The 11,300-nt window shown below is 28.8% G+C and overlaps 1 protein-coding gene and 1 long non-coding RNA gene across 5 annotated transcripts; one reads left to right on the forward strand and one right to left on the reverse strand.

The window, feature by feature from the left end:
- Positions 1-2,907: 2,907 nt before the first annotated feature.
- On the forward strand, positions 2,908-3,893 carry LOC119682461 (choline/ethanolamine kinase-like). Its single transcript, XM_038095911.1, has 4 exons — positions 2,908-3,130; positions 3,226-3,332; positions 3,410-3,638; positions 3,713-3,893. The coding sequence occupies exons 1-4, from the start codon at positions 3,053-3,055 to the stop codon at positions 3,875-3,877; spliced, it is 579 nt and encodes a 192-aa protein (XP_037951839.1). The 5' UTR covers positions 2,908-3,052; the 3' UTR covers positions 3,878-3,893.
- A 1,188-nt stretch (positions 3,894-5,081) lies between these two features.
- On the reverse strand, positions 5,082-11,294 carry LOC119679105. Of its 4 annotated transcripts, XR_005252385.1 has the most exons (12): positions 11,118-11,294; positions 10,559-10,986; positions 10,001-10,427; positions 9,442-9,869; positions 8,883-9,310; positions 8,324-8,751; positions 7,765-8,192; positions 7,206-7,633; positions 6,647-7,074; positions 6,088-6,515; positions 5,529-5,956; positions 5,082-5,397 (listed from the first exon to the last, which is right to left on the reverse strand). It is a non-coding gene; the product is annotated as an uncharacterized LOC119679105 (long non-coding RNA). The 4 variants fall into 4 exon arrangements; XR_005252386.1 differs by lacking the exon at positions 5,529-5,956 and having other exon boundaries at positions 8,324-8,732; XR_005252384.1 differs by lacking the exon at positions 5,529-5,956.
- Positions 11,295-11,300: the final 6 nt, after the last annotated feature.

Genomic DNA, 11,300 nt, shown 5'->3' on the forward strand with positions numbered 1-11,300 from the left:
ATCGCATAAGATACAACCACGAGCTAGAACGGCTAGCTGAAGGTGATACAATCAACAAATTTATGAAAAAGCAGCGATAAAGATAGGTTGGACATGTGATAAGAATGCCGGATATGAGAGTACAGTTTAAGATTTATGAGAACGAAATAGGAAGCAGCATATGAGATAGTTTAAATTTATTTTGGTCTCATATTATATTACAAACAACAACAATATTCAGTAGTAACTGTATTTTTAGATAAATAATTTAGTGTGATCTATTTACTTTGTCAATATAAATTGTTAGTTATTAAAGTGAGAAGTCAATATTTCATAAAGTTTGTTTATAAAAACAAATTAAATAAGGTCAAGTACTGGTAAAAAAAATTGTAATACAAAGTTAAAAAAATAGTGAATTCAAACTATACAATTATTGTTTGAAAACAAATGTAACTGCCAAATGTTTTCTTTTAACAATATTTGAATACAAAATTATACTATAATAATGTCATATATTTGTAAATAATGTCAATATGATGTCAAGAAGTTTTTCTAAATTATGCTTTTGCAATAGTTAACAAAACCACAGGTATAATTCTCTTGTCTTAAAACGCTTAACATATTTCACCGTTGTTCTCAAATATAAAATATCAAAAGGAAGCAATCCTACCTTGTAACATACTCAACAACACCCATATTACAAGTATAGAAATATTAAGTATTATCCCGTAGACTCTTCACAGTATGTTGACCACAACCTCTTTACAAGCTGCTTACTATGACATATTTACAAAAACCATTTTACCTCCAGTATATATCAGTATATCAGCTACTAAATATATACTGTAATTAAACACAGCAATACAAGTACATAGTCCCTAGGCATATTATCTAAAAAAACGAAACATAATAAAATACTTCATTCTTTAAAAACCTTCCCAAAGAATTCTTTACAATTCATTTATTACTTGATGTGTTATCACTACATTGTGTAGTCATTTTTTTTATAAGTCAATTTTATACTAGACAATTCCAGTAAGTAAATGCATTCACAGTTATAAAATATACCATGTAATAACGCCTAATATCTCCCGGGAAGAACGACGACTTCCATGTGCACCAACAACTGTCTGAGTTCAATTGAGATTAGGATATATCAATAACTGTCAATAAATGCTTGTGCCTTAACTGCAGCTTTACTTTCTATAATGTAGCTCATCTGTTTTCTTGATCCTACAGGCACACAAGCTTGAGTCCAATTGATCTTTGGACCTACTCTATTAGTAGGTTTCTCCACGTTGCTTCTGATTGACTTCAATTTAAACCCCGTCGTTCCTTAGTTTATTCTATTATTATTATATACTACACTATTATATTATTATTTATTATATTTGTATTATTTATTTTATTTATTAGTGCTTAAGTGCACTGGCTCAACTAGCTTCAACATAATATTTATTATTATTATTGTACTCCTAAACAATCCACTCCCTTCTTACAATAACACGATCTACATCCTGACGCATGTTATTGTAATTTCCTCAATATTATTTGCTTAATATATCTTTGCGGGTTACAAAAACAACAAGATCATTTTTTCTACTTAAAGAAGGTTTTACGACTTAAGCAGTTTAGGAGTTGTTATCTAGAAAATCAAAAATTTATGCTATACGTAATCCTTATAGAACCACTAAGAACTGAAATATGAATGCATTTTGATTATTATGGGCAGAATATATAGGTACTCAGAACCGGTAAGAACAGCACAGTTAATATAATAAACGTGGAATGTTTGAGATTGAAGGAATGTGATCTAGCTGAATGGATATAGACAATGTAGACAATTGGCATGTAGCACTGAAAGACAGGAAACTGTTAGAAGGCTGTGAGAATTACTAATGATGACTTAACCACTAAAATAATAAGACAAACAATACAACATTAGCTTGATAATGTGGGCTTAGACGTAGAGAAACGACAATTTATATATTAATTTATAATAGCACTTTATAGTGATGCACAAAGGTGCGTAACCGAGGACGAGGTGTATAACCGAGGTCTAAAGTCATCATCAAAAAACAAACTTTAGACTAAAGTCAAAATATCGAATAATAAAAATTGTTGCAAAATTAAATTGTGATTTCTTTTTCTTAATTTTTATTTTTAATTTATAACTTATTATAAATTTATTAATTTATAAAAAAGTTTTGACCAATTAGCCTGAAAAAAACACTTTTATAAATGAATAAATAAATTTGAAAACTTTTAACCAAAAATAATAAATAAGTGCAATAAATAAATATTTACATAAGTGTAGTGCAAAAAATCCCTAGGAAATTTTAATTTACTTTACCTCAATTTACTCGAACTCGTAGCCGGCCTTAATACTACATTTGTGAACTTAATTTTGAATAAAATGAAAAATGCGCTTTTTTTACTCATAAGTAAAAAATGACGTCACGGGAGCTGTACGGGAAGCTCTGTGCAACAAACGTCAAATAGAAATTTTCGCACATGCGCCAAAACTAAAAACAAAAGAAAAGAAAGATAAAGAAAAACGCCGAAATACAAGAACAAGAAAATACAACTGTCAAATGCAGATGTTAACATTGTGCAATTGTCCTTCGTTGTTGTTGTTGTTGGTGCTTTACTTTGCTTTGCTTTACTTTACTTTGGTTTGATGAGTATCGGTAAATATGAAGGAAATTAATTTAATTACCGTACACCATCGATTTAACAAAGTAGAAAATTTGTTATTTAAAGAAAATGCAGAACGGGCATATTCTCACAATCAACTGGCAGTGTAGTTCTTCATGTACGTAATTACATATACACACGAACATATGACGTAAATACGTGCACCTCTATATTCTTTAATATATTTAAATTTATGCATGTGTACTGTTGTTAAGGTCGCGTGCCAGTTTTGCTCAGAAAATTTGTGTATGGATTTAGTGCAATTCAGTCGCTAAGTAAATACTTGACATATTGTGGTAGTTGCTGTTCGGTTGGTTAACAATTAGCCAAGTGCCTTGCAGTGAGCACTGCAGCAGACGTACAACGCCCTCAAATTATGAAGCATAGCGTAACGCGTAAAATTGGCCAGAAGTATTTAAATCAATTACCATACTGGGCACAGCTGCATCCAGACGTATAAATTCCCATTGATTTTTTATTATCCCATTAATATATATAAATAACAAAAAAAAAAAATTAAATAACATTAATTTTTGGGTTTTTTTACAGGCTTCATTGGAGGAAATACGTAAGATAGCTTCACGTCTGTGTCGAGATTACTTAACGGGCAGATGGAAGGTGGTTAGCGAAGACGATTTGATTGTCAAACGCATTAGGTAAGATATTGTGCAAATATTGTGCAGGAATACGCAACAATACTGGTTATAATATAATTCTATTTTGTTTGTTGCAGTGGTGGTTTGTCCAATTTTCTTTATTACATAAGGCTGCCACAAGATGAAGCGGCTAATGTTGACGATAGTGTGCACGATACTGCATACGACACGGATGGTCTCTCCAACGACGATAAAAATAGAAATGAGCATGATTACATAGATTTGGGTCTGGGTGAGAGCACCAATATCAAACGGAAACGTACTGACAGTGGCGACTCTTTCACCACAAAAGCTGAACCAAAAGAGGTTTGCCAAATATTACTAAAATTATAATAAAATAAAATTATTATATATATCGCATTTTTATAATATTTTATTAGGTACTAATACGCGTATATGGTCAAACACATGGTGAACATGCATTGGAGTCCATGATATCGGAATCTGTTGTGTTTGCATTGCTAAGTGAACGCAATTTTGGCCCAAAATTATTGGGAATATTTCCCGGTGGCCGCATTGAACAATATATACCAGTGAGTATGTAGTTTTTAATTTATTTCACTGCCGAACATTCAAATTAATTTAATTTTAATTGTATATTTATAATTTACTTATATGTTATAAAAAAAACAATATACTGCTTAAAAAGTCTCATTATTAATACACATATTATTTAGCGATTATATTAATTATAATCATTTTTTAATCTTTCAACTTTGTTCAATGATGTTGTTAAATTTTTTTATTTATGTTCAAGTGAGTTTTATAAACTTTTGAATTGATTCGGTTCAGTGGTACGAGCATAGCCTAACTTTTAGTTTGGATTTCATGCCAATATAAAATTTTCAACTAATTTTCTACAATATATACATATATTAACCGCCCTCGATGTTATTTCCGTTCTAATATTCAACCATCGTTCAGTTAAAGCACTAAAAAGTCGTAGGTTTCAGTTCAATATCAATTAGTTTGAGAAGTAATTTACAATCCTGATTTATGTATATTGAAATATATATATATAGACAAATTATTAAGTTTTTTTAATATTTAAATTAATTTTTTTAAATATAAAAATAATATAATATAAATAGTATAATTCCTGATTTGAATATAAATAGGGATTGAAAAATAAAATTATTTATGTAATTAATTATTTTTTATATATAAAAACTAAAATTAATCATATAAACATAAATTTATATACTTTTTTAAATCATCATCATGAAAATCATGAAAAAGTTCTGAAATGAATAGGTGTTGAATCAAAACTTTCGACTTTAAAGTAATTGAATATATTTACTACATTTATATATCATTTATAATATACATATTTATTTATATATATATATATATTACTATATAATATATATAGTAATAAATTTTATTTTAAAAACTTCATTTGCAAATTCAATCGATAAAACCAACAAATGTAAAAATTTTGACTCTGTCATCGTCTGCCTATTGAAAATCTAATGGAACTACTTGAACTATTGGAAATCGTGAACTTTAAAATATAATAAATGTACAGTCCAAAAAGTCACGTGATTTACATAACTCCACGGCTGTGCAACGGTTGATTTCATTCCATTAAAATAAACAATCTATTGTATCATATTTATTTTTATTTCAATATTTAGTTCAGATCTGTTTTCTTAATAATAATATTTAAATAAAATGGAAAAATTTTTATATCAATTATAATTTTATAAACTAATTATTGCGATTTCATGTAACTAATCAAAGAGCACTCCTCAGACTAAATCCAATACTCACAGTCCATTTTACATTTTATAAGATCATATTTACTCACACATAGTGTACAGGACTTTCAATATTCAATTTAATTGTTAAACGGTTTCCGGTTAAGACTTTGACGTAATGAATATAAAGTAAATCGGAAGTCAGTACAAAATACTTTAAAAGCGTCAACTATATCCTGGATATTATGTTCTAAATTTTCTTCTCTTTAAAGTTTGGCTACGAATGTGATGTATCCTGGTAATGTTTAGATTCAAGTTTGTCATCGAGTTCGAATGAAGTTGTCATCTAATATTTTGTTAAGTTTCTTGGATGAAAAATAGGAATAAAATAAAGTTATCAATTATAAAAGTATCTGACTACATTATCAATAATTAAATAAATTTAAACCACAATTAGGCACAACTCATTTACCAATATGAAGTAAAGCAAACTTACCCAAATTTCTAGTCTTCTAATGAGAAGACTTTTTGTTAACCATTATTTCTGTATTTAAATGTTGTAAGTGATAAGTTTAAAATTGATCCTTTCTTCGGATAATATGGCACTCCTCAGACTAAATCCAATACTCACAGTCCATTTTACATTTTATAAGATCATATTTACTCACACATAGTGTACAGGACTTCCAATATTCAATTTATGTGTTAAACGGTTCCCGATTAAGACTATGACGTAATGAATATAAAGTAAATCGGAAGTCAGTACAAAATACTTTAAAAGCGTCAACTAATATCCTGGATATCATGTTCTTAGTTTTCTTCTCTTTAAAGTTTGGCTACGAATGTGATGCATTCTGGTAATATTTAGATTCAAGTTTGTCATCGAGTTCGAATGAAGATGTCATCTAAGATTTTGTTCAGTTTCTTGGATGAAAAATAGGAATAAAATAAAGTTATCAATTATAAAAGTATCTGACTACATCATCAATAACTAAAAAAATTTAAACTACAATTAGGCACAACTCATTTACCAATATGAATTAAACCAAACTTACCCAAATTTCTGGTCTTCTAATGAGAAGACTTTTTGATAACCATTATTTCTGTATTTAAATGTTGTAAGTGATAGGTTTAAAATTGATCCTTTCTTCGGATAATATGGCACTCCTCAGACTAAATCCAATACTCACAGTCCATTTTACATTTTATAAGATCATATTTACTCACACATAATGTACAGGACTTTCAATATTCAATTTATGTGTTAAACGGTTTCCGGTTAAGGCTTTGACGTAATGAATATAAAGTAAATCGGAAGTCAGTACAAAATACTTTAAAAGCGTCAACTAATATCCTGGATATCATGTTCTTAGTTTTCTTCTCTTTAAAGTTTGGCTACGAATGTGATGCATTCTGGTAATATTTAGATTCAAGTTTGTCATCGAGTTCGAATGAAGATGTCATCTAAGATTTTGTTCAGTTTCTTGGATGAAAAATAGGAATAAAATAAAGTTATCAATTATAAAAGTATCTGACTACATTATCAATAATTAAATAAATTTAAACCACAATTAGGCACAACTTATTTACCAATATGAAGTAAAGCAAACTTACCCAAATTTCTAGTCTTCTAATGAGAAGACTTTTTGTTAACCATTATTTCTGTATTTAAATGTTGTAAGTGATAAGTTTAAAATTGATCCTTTCTTCGGATAATATGGCACTCCTCAGACTAAATCCAATACTCACAGTCCATTTTACATTTTATAAGATCATATTTACTCACACATAGTGTACAGGACTTCCAATATTCAATTTATGTGTTAAACGGTTCCCGATTAAGACTATGACGTAATGAATATAAAGTAAATCGGAAGTCAGTACAAAATACTTTAAAAGCGTCAACTAATATCCTGGATATCATGTTCTTAGTTTTCTTCTCTTTAAAGTTTGGCTACGAATGTGATGCATTCTGGTAATATTTAGATTCAAGTTTGTCATCGAGTTCGAATGAAGATGTCATCTAATATTTTGTTAAGTTTCTTGGATGAAAAATAGGAATAAAATAAAATTATCAATTATAAAAGTATCTGACTATATCATCAATAACTAAAAAAATTTAAACTACAATTAGGCACAACTCATTTACCAATATGAATTAAACCAAACTTACCCAAATTTCTGGTCTTCTAATGAGAAGACTTTTTGTTAACCATTATTTCTGTATTTAAATGTTGTAAGTGATAAGTTTAAAATTGATCCTTTCTTCGGATAATATGGTACTCCTCAGACTAAATCCAATACTCACAGTCCATTTTACATTTTATAAGATCATATTTACTCACACATAGTGTACAGGACTTTCAATATTCAATTTATGTGTTAAACGGTTTCCGGTTAAGACTTTGACGTAATGAATATAAAGTAAATCGGAAGTCAGTACAAAATACTTTAAAAGCGTCAACTAATATCCTGGATATCATGTTCTTAGTTTTCTTCTCTTTAAAGTTTGGCTACGAATGTGATGCATTCTGGTAATATTTAGATTCAAGTTTGTCATCGAGTTCGAATGAAGATGTCATCTAATATTTTGTTAAGTTTCTTGGATGAAAAATAGGAATAAAATAAAATTATCAATTATAAAAGTATCTGACTATATCATCAATAACTAAAAAAATTTAAACTACAATTAGGCACAACTCATTTACCAATATGAATTAAACCAAACTTACCCAAATTTCTGGTCTTCTAATGAGAAGACTTTTTGTTAACCATTATTTCTGTATTTAAATGTTGTAAGTGATAAGTTTAAAATTGATCCTTTCTTCGGATAATATGGTACTCCTCAGACTAAATCCAATACTCACAGTCCATTTTACATTTTATAAGATCATATTTACTCACACATAATGTACAGGACTTTCAATATTCAATTTATGTGTTAAACGGTTTCCGGTTAAGGCTTTGACGTAATGAATATAAAGTAAATCGGAAGTCAGTACAAAATACTTTAAAAGCGTCAACTAATATCCTGGATATCATGTTCTTAGTTTTCTTCTCTTTAAAGTTTGGCTACGAATGTGATGCATTCTGGTAATATTTAGATTCAAGTTTGTCATCGAGTTCGAATGAAGATGTCATCTAAGATTTTGTTCAGTTTCTTGGATGAAAAATAGGAATAAAATAAAGTTATCAATTATAAAAGTATCTGACTACATTATCAATAATTAAATAAATTTAAACCACAATTAGGCACAACTTATTTACCAATATGAAGTAAAGCAAACTTACCCAAATTTCTAGTCTTCTAATGAGAAGACTTTTTGTTAACCATTATTTCTGTATTTAAATGTTGTAAGTGATAGGTTTAAAATTGATCCTTTCTTCGGATAATATGGCACTCCTCAGACTAAATCCAATACTCACAGTCCATTTTACATTTTATAAGATCATATCTACTCACACATAGTGTACAGGACTTCCAATATTCAATTTATGTGTTAAACGGTTCCCGATTAAGACTTTGACGTAATGAATATAAAGTAAATCGGAAGTCAGTACAAAATACTTTAAAAGCGTCAACTAATATCCTGGATATCATGTTCTTAGTTTTCTTCTCTTTAAAGTTTGGCTGCGAATGTGATGCATTCTGGTAATATTTAGAATCAAGTTTGTCATCGAGTTCGAATGAAGATGTCATCTAATATTTTGTTAAGTTTCTTGGATGAAAAATAGGAATAAAATAAAGTTATCAATTATAAAAGTATCTGACTACATCATCAATAACTAAAAAAATTTAAACTACAATTAGGCACAACTCATTTACCAATATGAATTAAACCAAACTTACCCAAATTTCTGGTCTTCTAATGAGAAGACTTTTTGTTAACCATTATTTCTGTATTTAAATGTTGTAAGTGATAAGTTTAAAATTGATCCTTTCTTCGGACAATAAAGCACTCCCCAGACTAAATCCACTACTCACAGTCTATTTTACATTTTATAAGATCATATCTACTCACACATAGTGTACAGGACTTCCAATATTCAATTTATGTGTTAAACGGTTCCCGATTAAGACTATGACGTAATGAATATAAAGTAAATCGGAAGTCAGTACAAAATACTTTAAAAGCGTCAACTAATATCCTGGATATCATGTTCTTAGTTTTCTTCTCTTTAAAGTTTGGCTACGAATGTGATGCATTCTGGTAATATTTAGATTCAAGTTTGTCATCGAGTTCGAATGAAGATGTCATCTAAGATTTTGTTCAGTTTCTTGGATGAAAAATAGGAATAAAATAAAGTTATCAATTATAAAAGTATCTGACTACATTATCAATAATTAAATAAATTTAAACCACAATTAGGCACAACTTATTTACCAATATGAAGTAAAGCAAACTTACCCAAATTTCTAGTCTTCTAATGAGAAGACTTTTTGTTAACCATTATTTCTGTATTTAAATGTTGTAAGTGATAAGTTTAAAATTGATCCTTTCTTCGGATAATATGGCACTCCTCAGACTAAATCCAATACTCACAGTCCATTTTACATTTTATAAGATCATATTTACTCACACATAGTGTACAGGACTTCCAATATTCAATTTATGTGTTAAACGGTTCCCGATTAAGACTATGACGTAATGAATATAAAGTAAATCGGAAGTCAGTACAAAATACTTTAAAAGCGTCAACTAATATCCTGGATATCATGTTCTAAGTTTTCTTCTCTTTAAAGTTTGGCTACGAATGTGATGCATTCTGGTAATATTTAGATTCAAGTTTGTCATCGAGTTCGAATGAAGATGTCATCTAAGATTTTGTTAAGTTTCTTGGATGAAAAATAGGAATAAAATAAAGTTATCAATTATAAAAGTATCTGACTACATTATCAATAATTGAATAAATTTAAACCACAATTAGGCACAACTCATTTATCAATATGAAGTAAACCAAACTTACCCAAATTTCTGGTCTTCTAATGAGAAGACTTTTTGTTAACCATTATTTCTGTATTTAAATGTTGTAAGTGATAGGTTTAAAATTGATCCTTTCTTCGGATAATATGGCACTCCCAGACTAAATCCAATACTCACAGTCCATTTTACATTTTATAAGATCATATTTACTCACACATAGTGTACAGGACTTCCAATATTCAATTTATGTGTTAAACGGTTCCCGATTAAGACTTTGACGTAATGAATATAAAGTAAATCGGAAGTCAGTACAAAATACTTTAAAAGCGTCAACTAATATCCTGGATATCATGTTCTTAGTTTTCTTCTCTTTAAAGTTTGGCTACGAATGTGATGTATTCTGGTAATGTTTAGATTCAAGTTTGTCATCGAGTTCGAATGAAGTTGTCATCTAATATTTTGTTAAGTTTCTTGGATGAAAAATAGGAATAAAATAAAGTTATCAATTATAAAAGTATCTGACTACATCATCAATAACTAAAAAAATTTAAACCACAATTAGGCACAACTCATTTACCAATATGAAGTAAACCAAACTTACCCAAATTTCTGGTCTTCTAATGAGAAGACTTTTTGTTAACCATTATTTCTGTATTTAAATGTTGTAAGTGATAGGTTTAAAATTGATCCTTTCTTCGGATAATATGGCACTCCTCAGACTAAATCCAATACTCACAGTCCATTTTACATTTTATAAGATCATATTTACTCACACATAGTGTACAGGACTTCCAATATTCAATTTATGTGTTAAACGGTTCCCGATTAAGACTTTGACGTAATGAATATAAAGTAAATCGGAAGTCAGTACAAAATACTTTAAAAGCGTCAACTAATATCCTGGATATCATGTTCTTAGTTTTCTTCTCTTTAAAGTTTGGCTACGAATGTGATGCATTCTGGTAATATTTAGATTCAAGTTTGTCATCGAGTTCGAATGAAGATGTCATCTAAGATTTTGTTCAGTTTCTTGGATGAAAAATAGGAATAAAATAAAGTTATCAATTATAAAAGTATCTGACTACATTATCAATAATTAAATAAATTTAAACCACAATTAGGCACAACTTATTTACCAATATGAAGTAAAGCAAACTTACCCAAATTTCTAGTCTTCTAATGAGAAGACTTTTTGTTAACCATTATTTGTGTATTTAAATGTTGTAAGTGATAGGTTTAAAATTGATCCTTTCTTCGGATAATATGGCACTCCTCAGACTAAATCCAATACTCACAGTCCATTTTACATTTTATAAGATCATATTTACTCACACATAGTGTAC

Source organism: Teleopsis dalmanni, chromosome 2 (assembly GCF_002237135.1).
Source record: "Teleopsis dalmanni isolate 2A chromosome 2, ASM223713v2, whole genome shotgun sequence".
Lineage (NCBI taxonomy): Eukaryota > Metazoa > Arthropoda > Insecta > Diptera > Diopsidae > Teleopsis > Teleopsis dalmanni.

Excerpts from the sequence above, each read along its gene's own strand:
- LOC119682461 (XM_038095911.1), top strand. The coding sequence starts at position 3,053 with ATGAAGCATAGCGTAACGCGTAAAATTGGCCAGAAGTATTTAAATCAA. Across the intron at positions 3,131-3,225 it reads GGGCACAGCTGCATCCAGAC|GCTTCATTGGAGGAAATACG; the intron begins GTATAAATTCCC and ends GTTTTTTTACAG. Across the intron at positions 3,639-3,712 it reads CAAAAGCTGAACCAAAAGAG|GTACTAATACGCGTATATGG; the intron begins GTTTGCCAAATA and ends ATATTTTATTAG.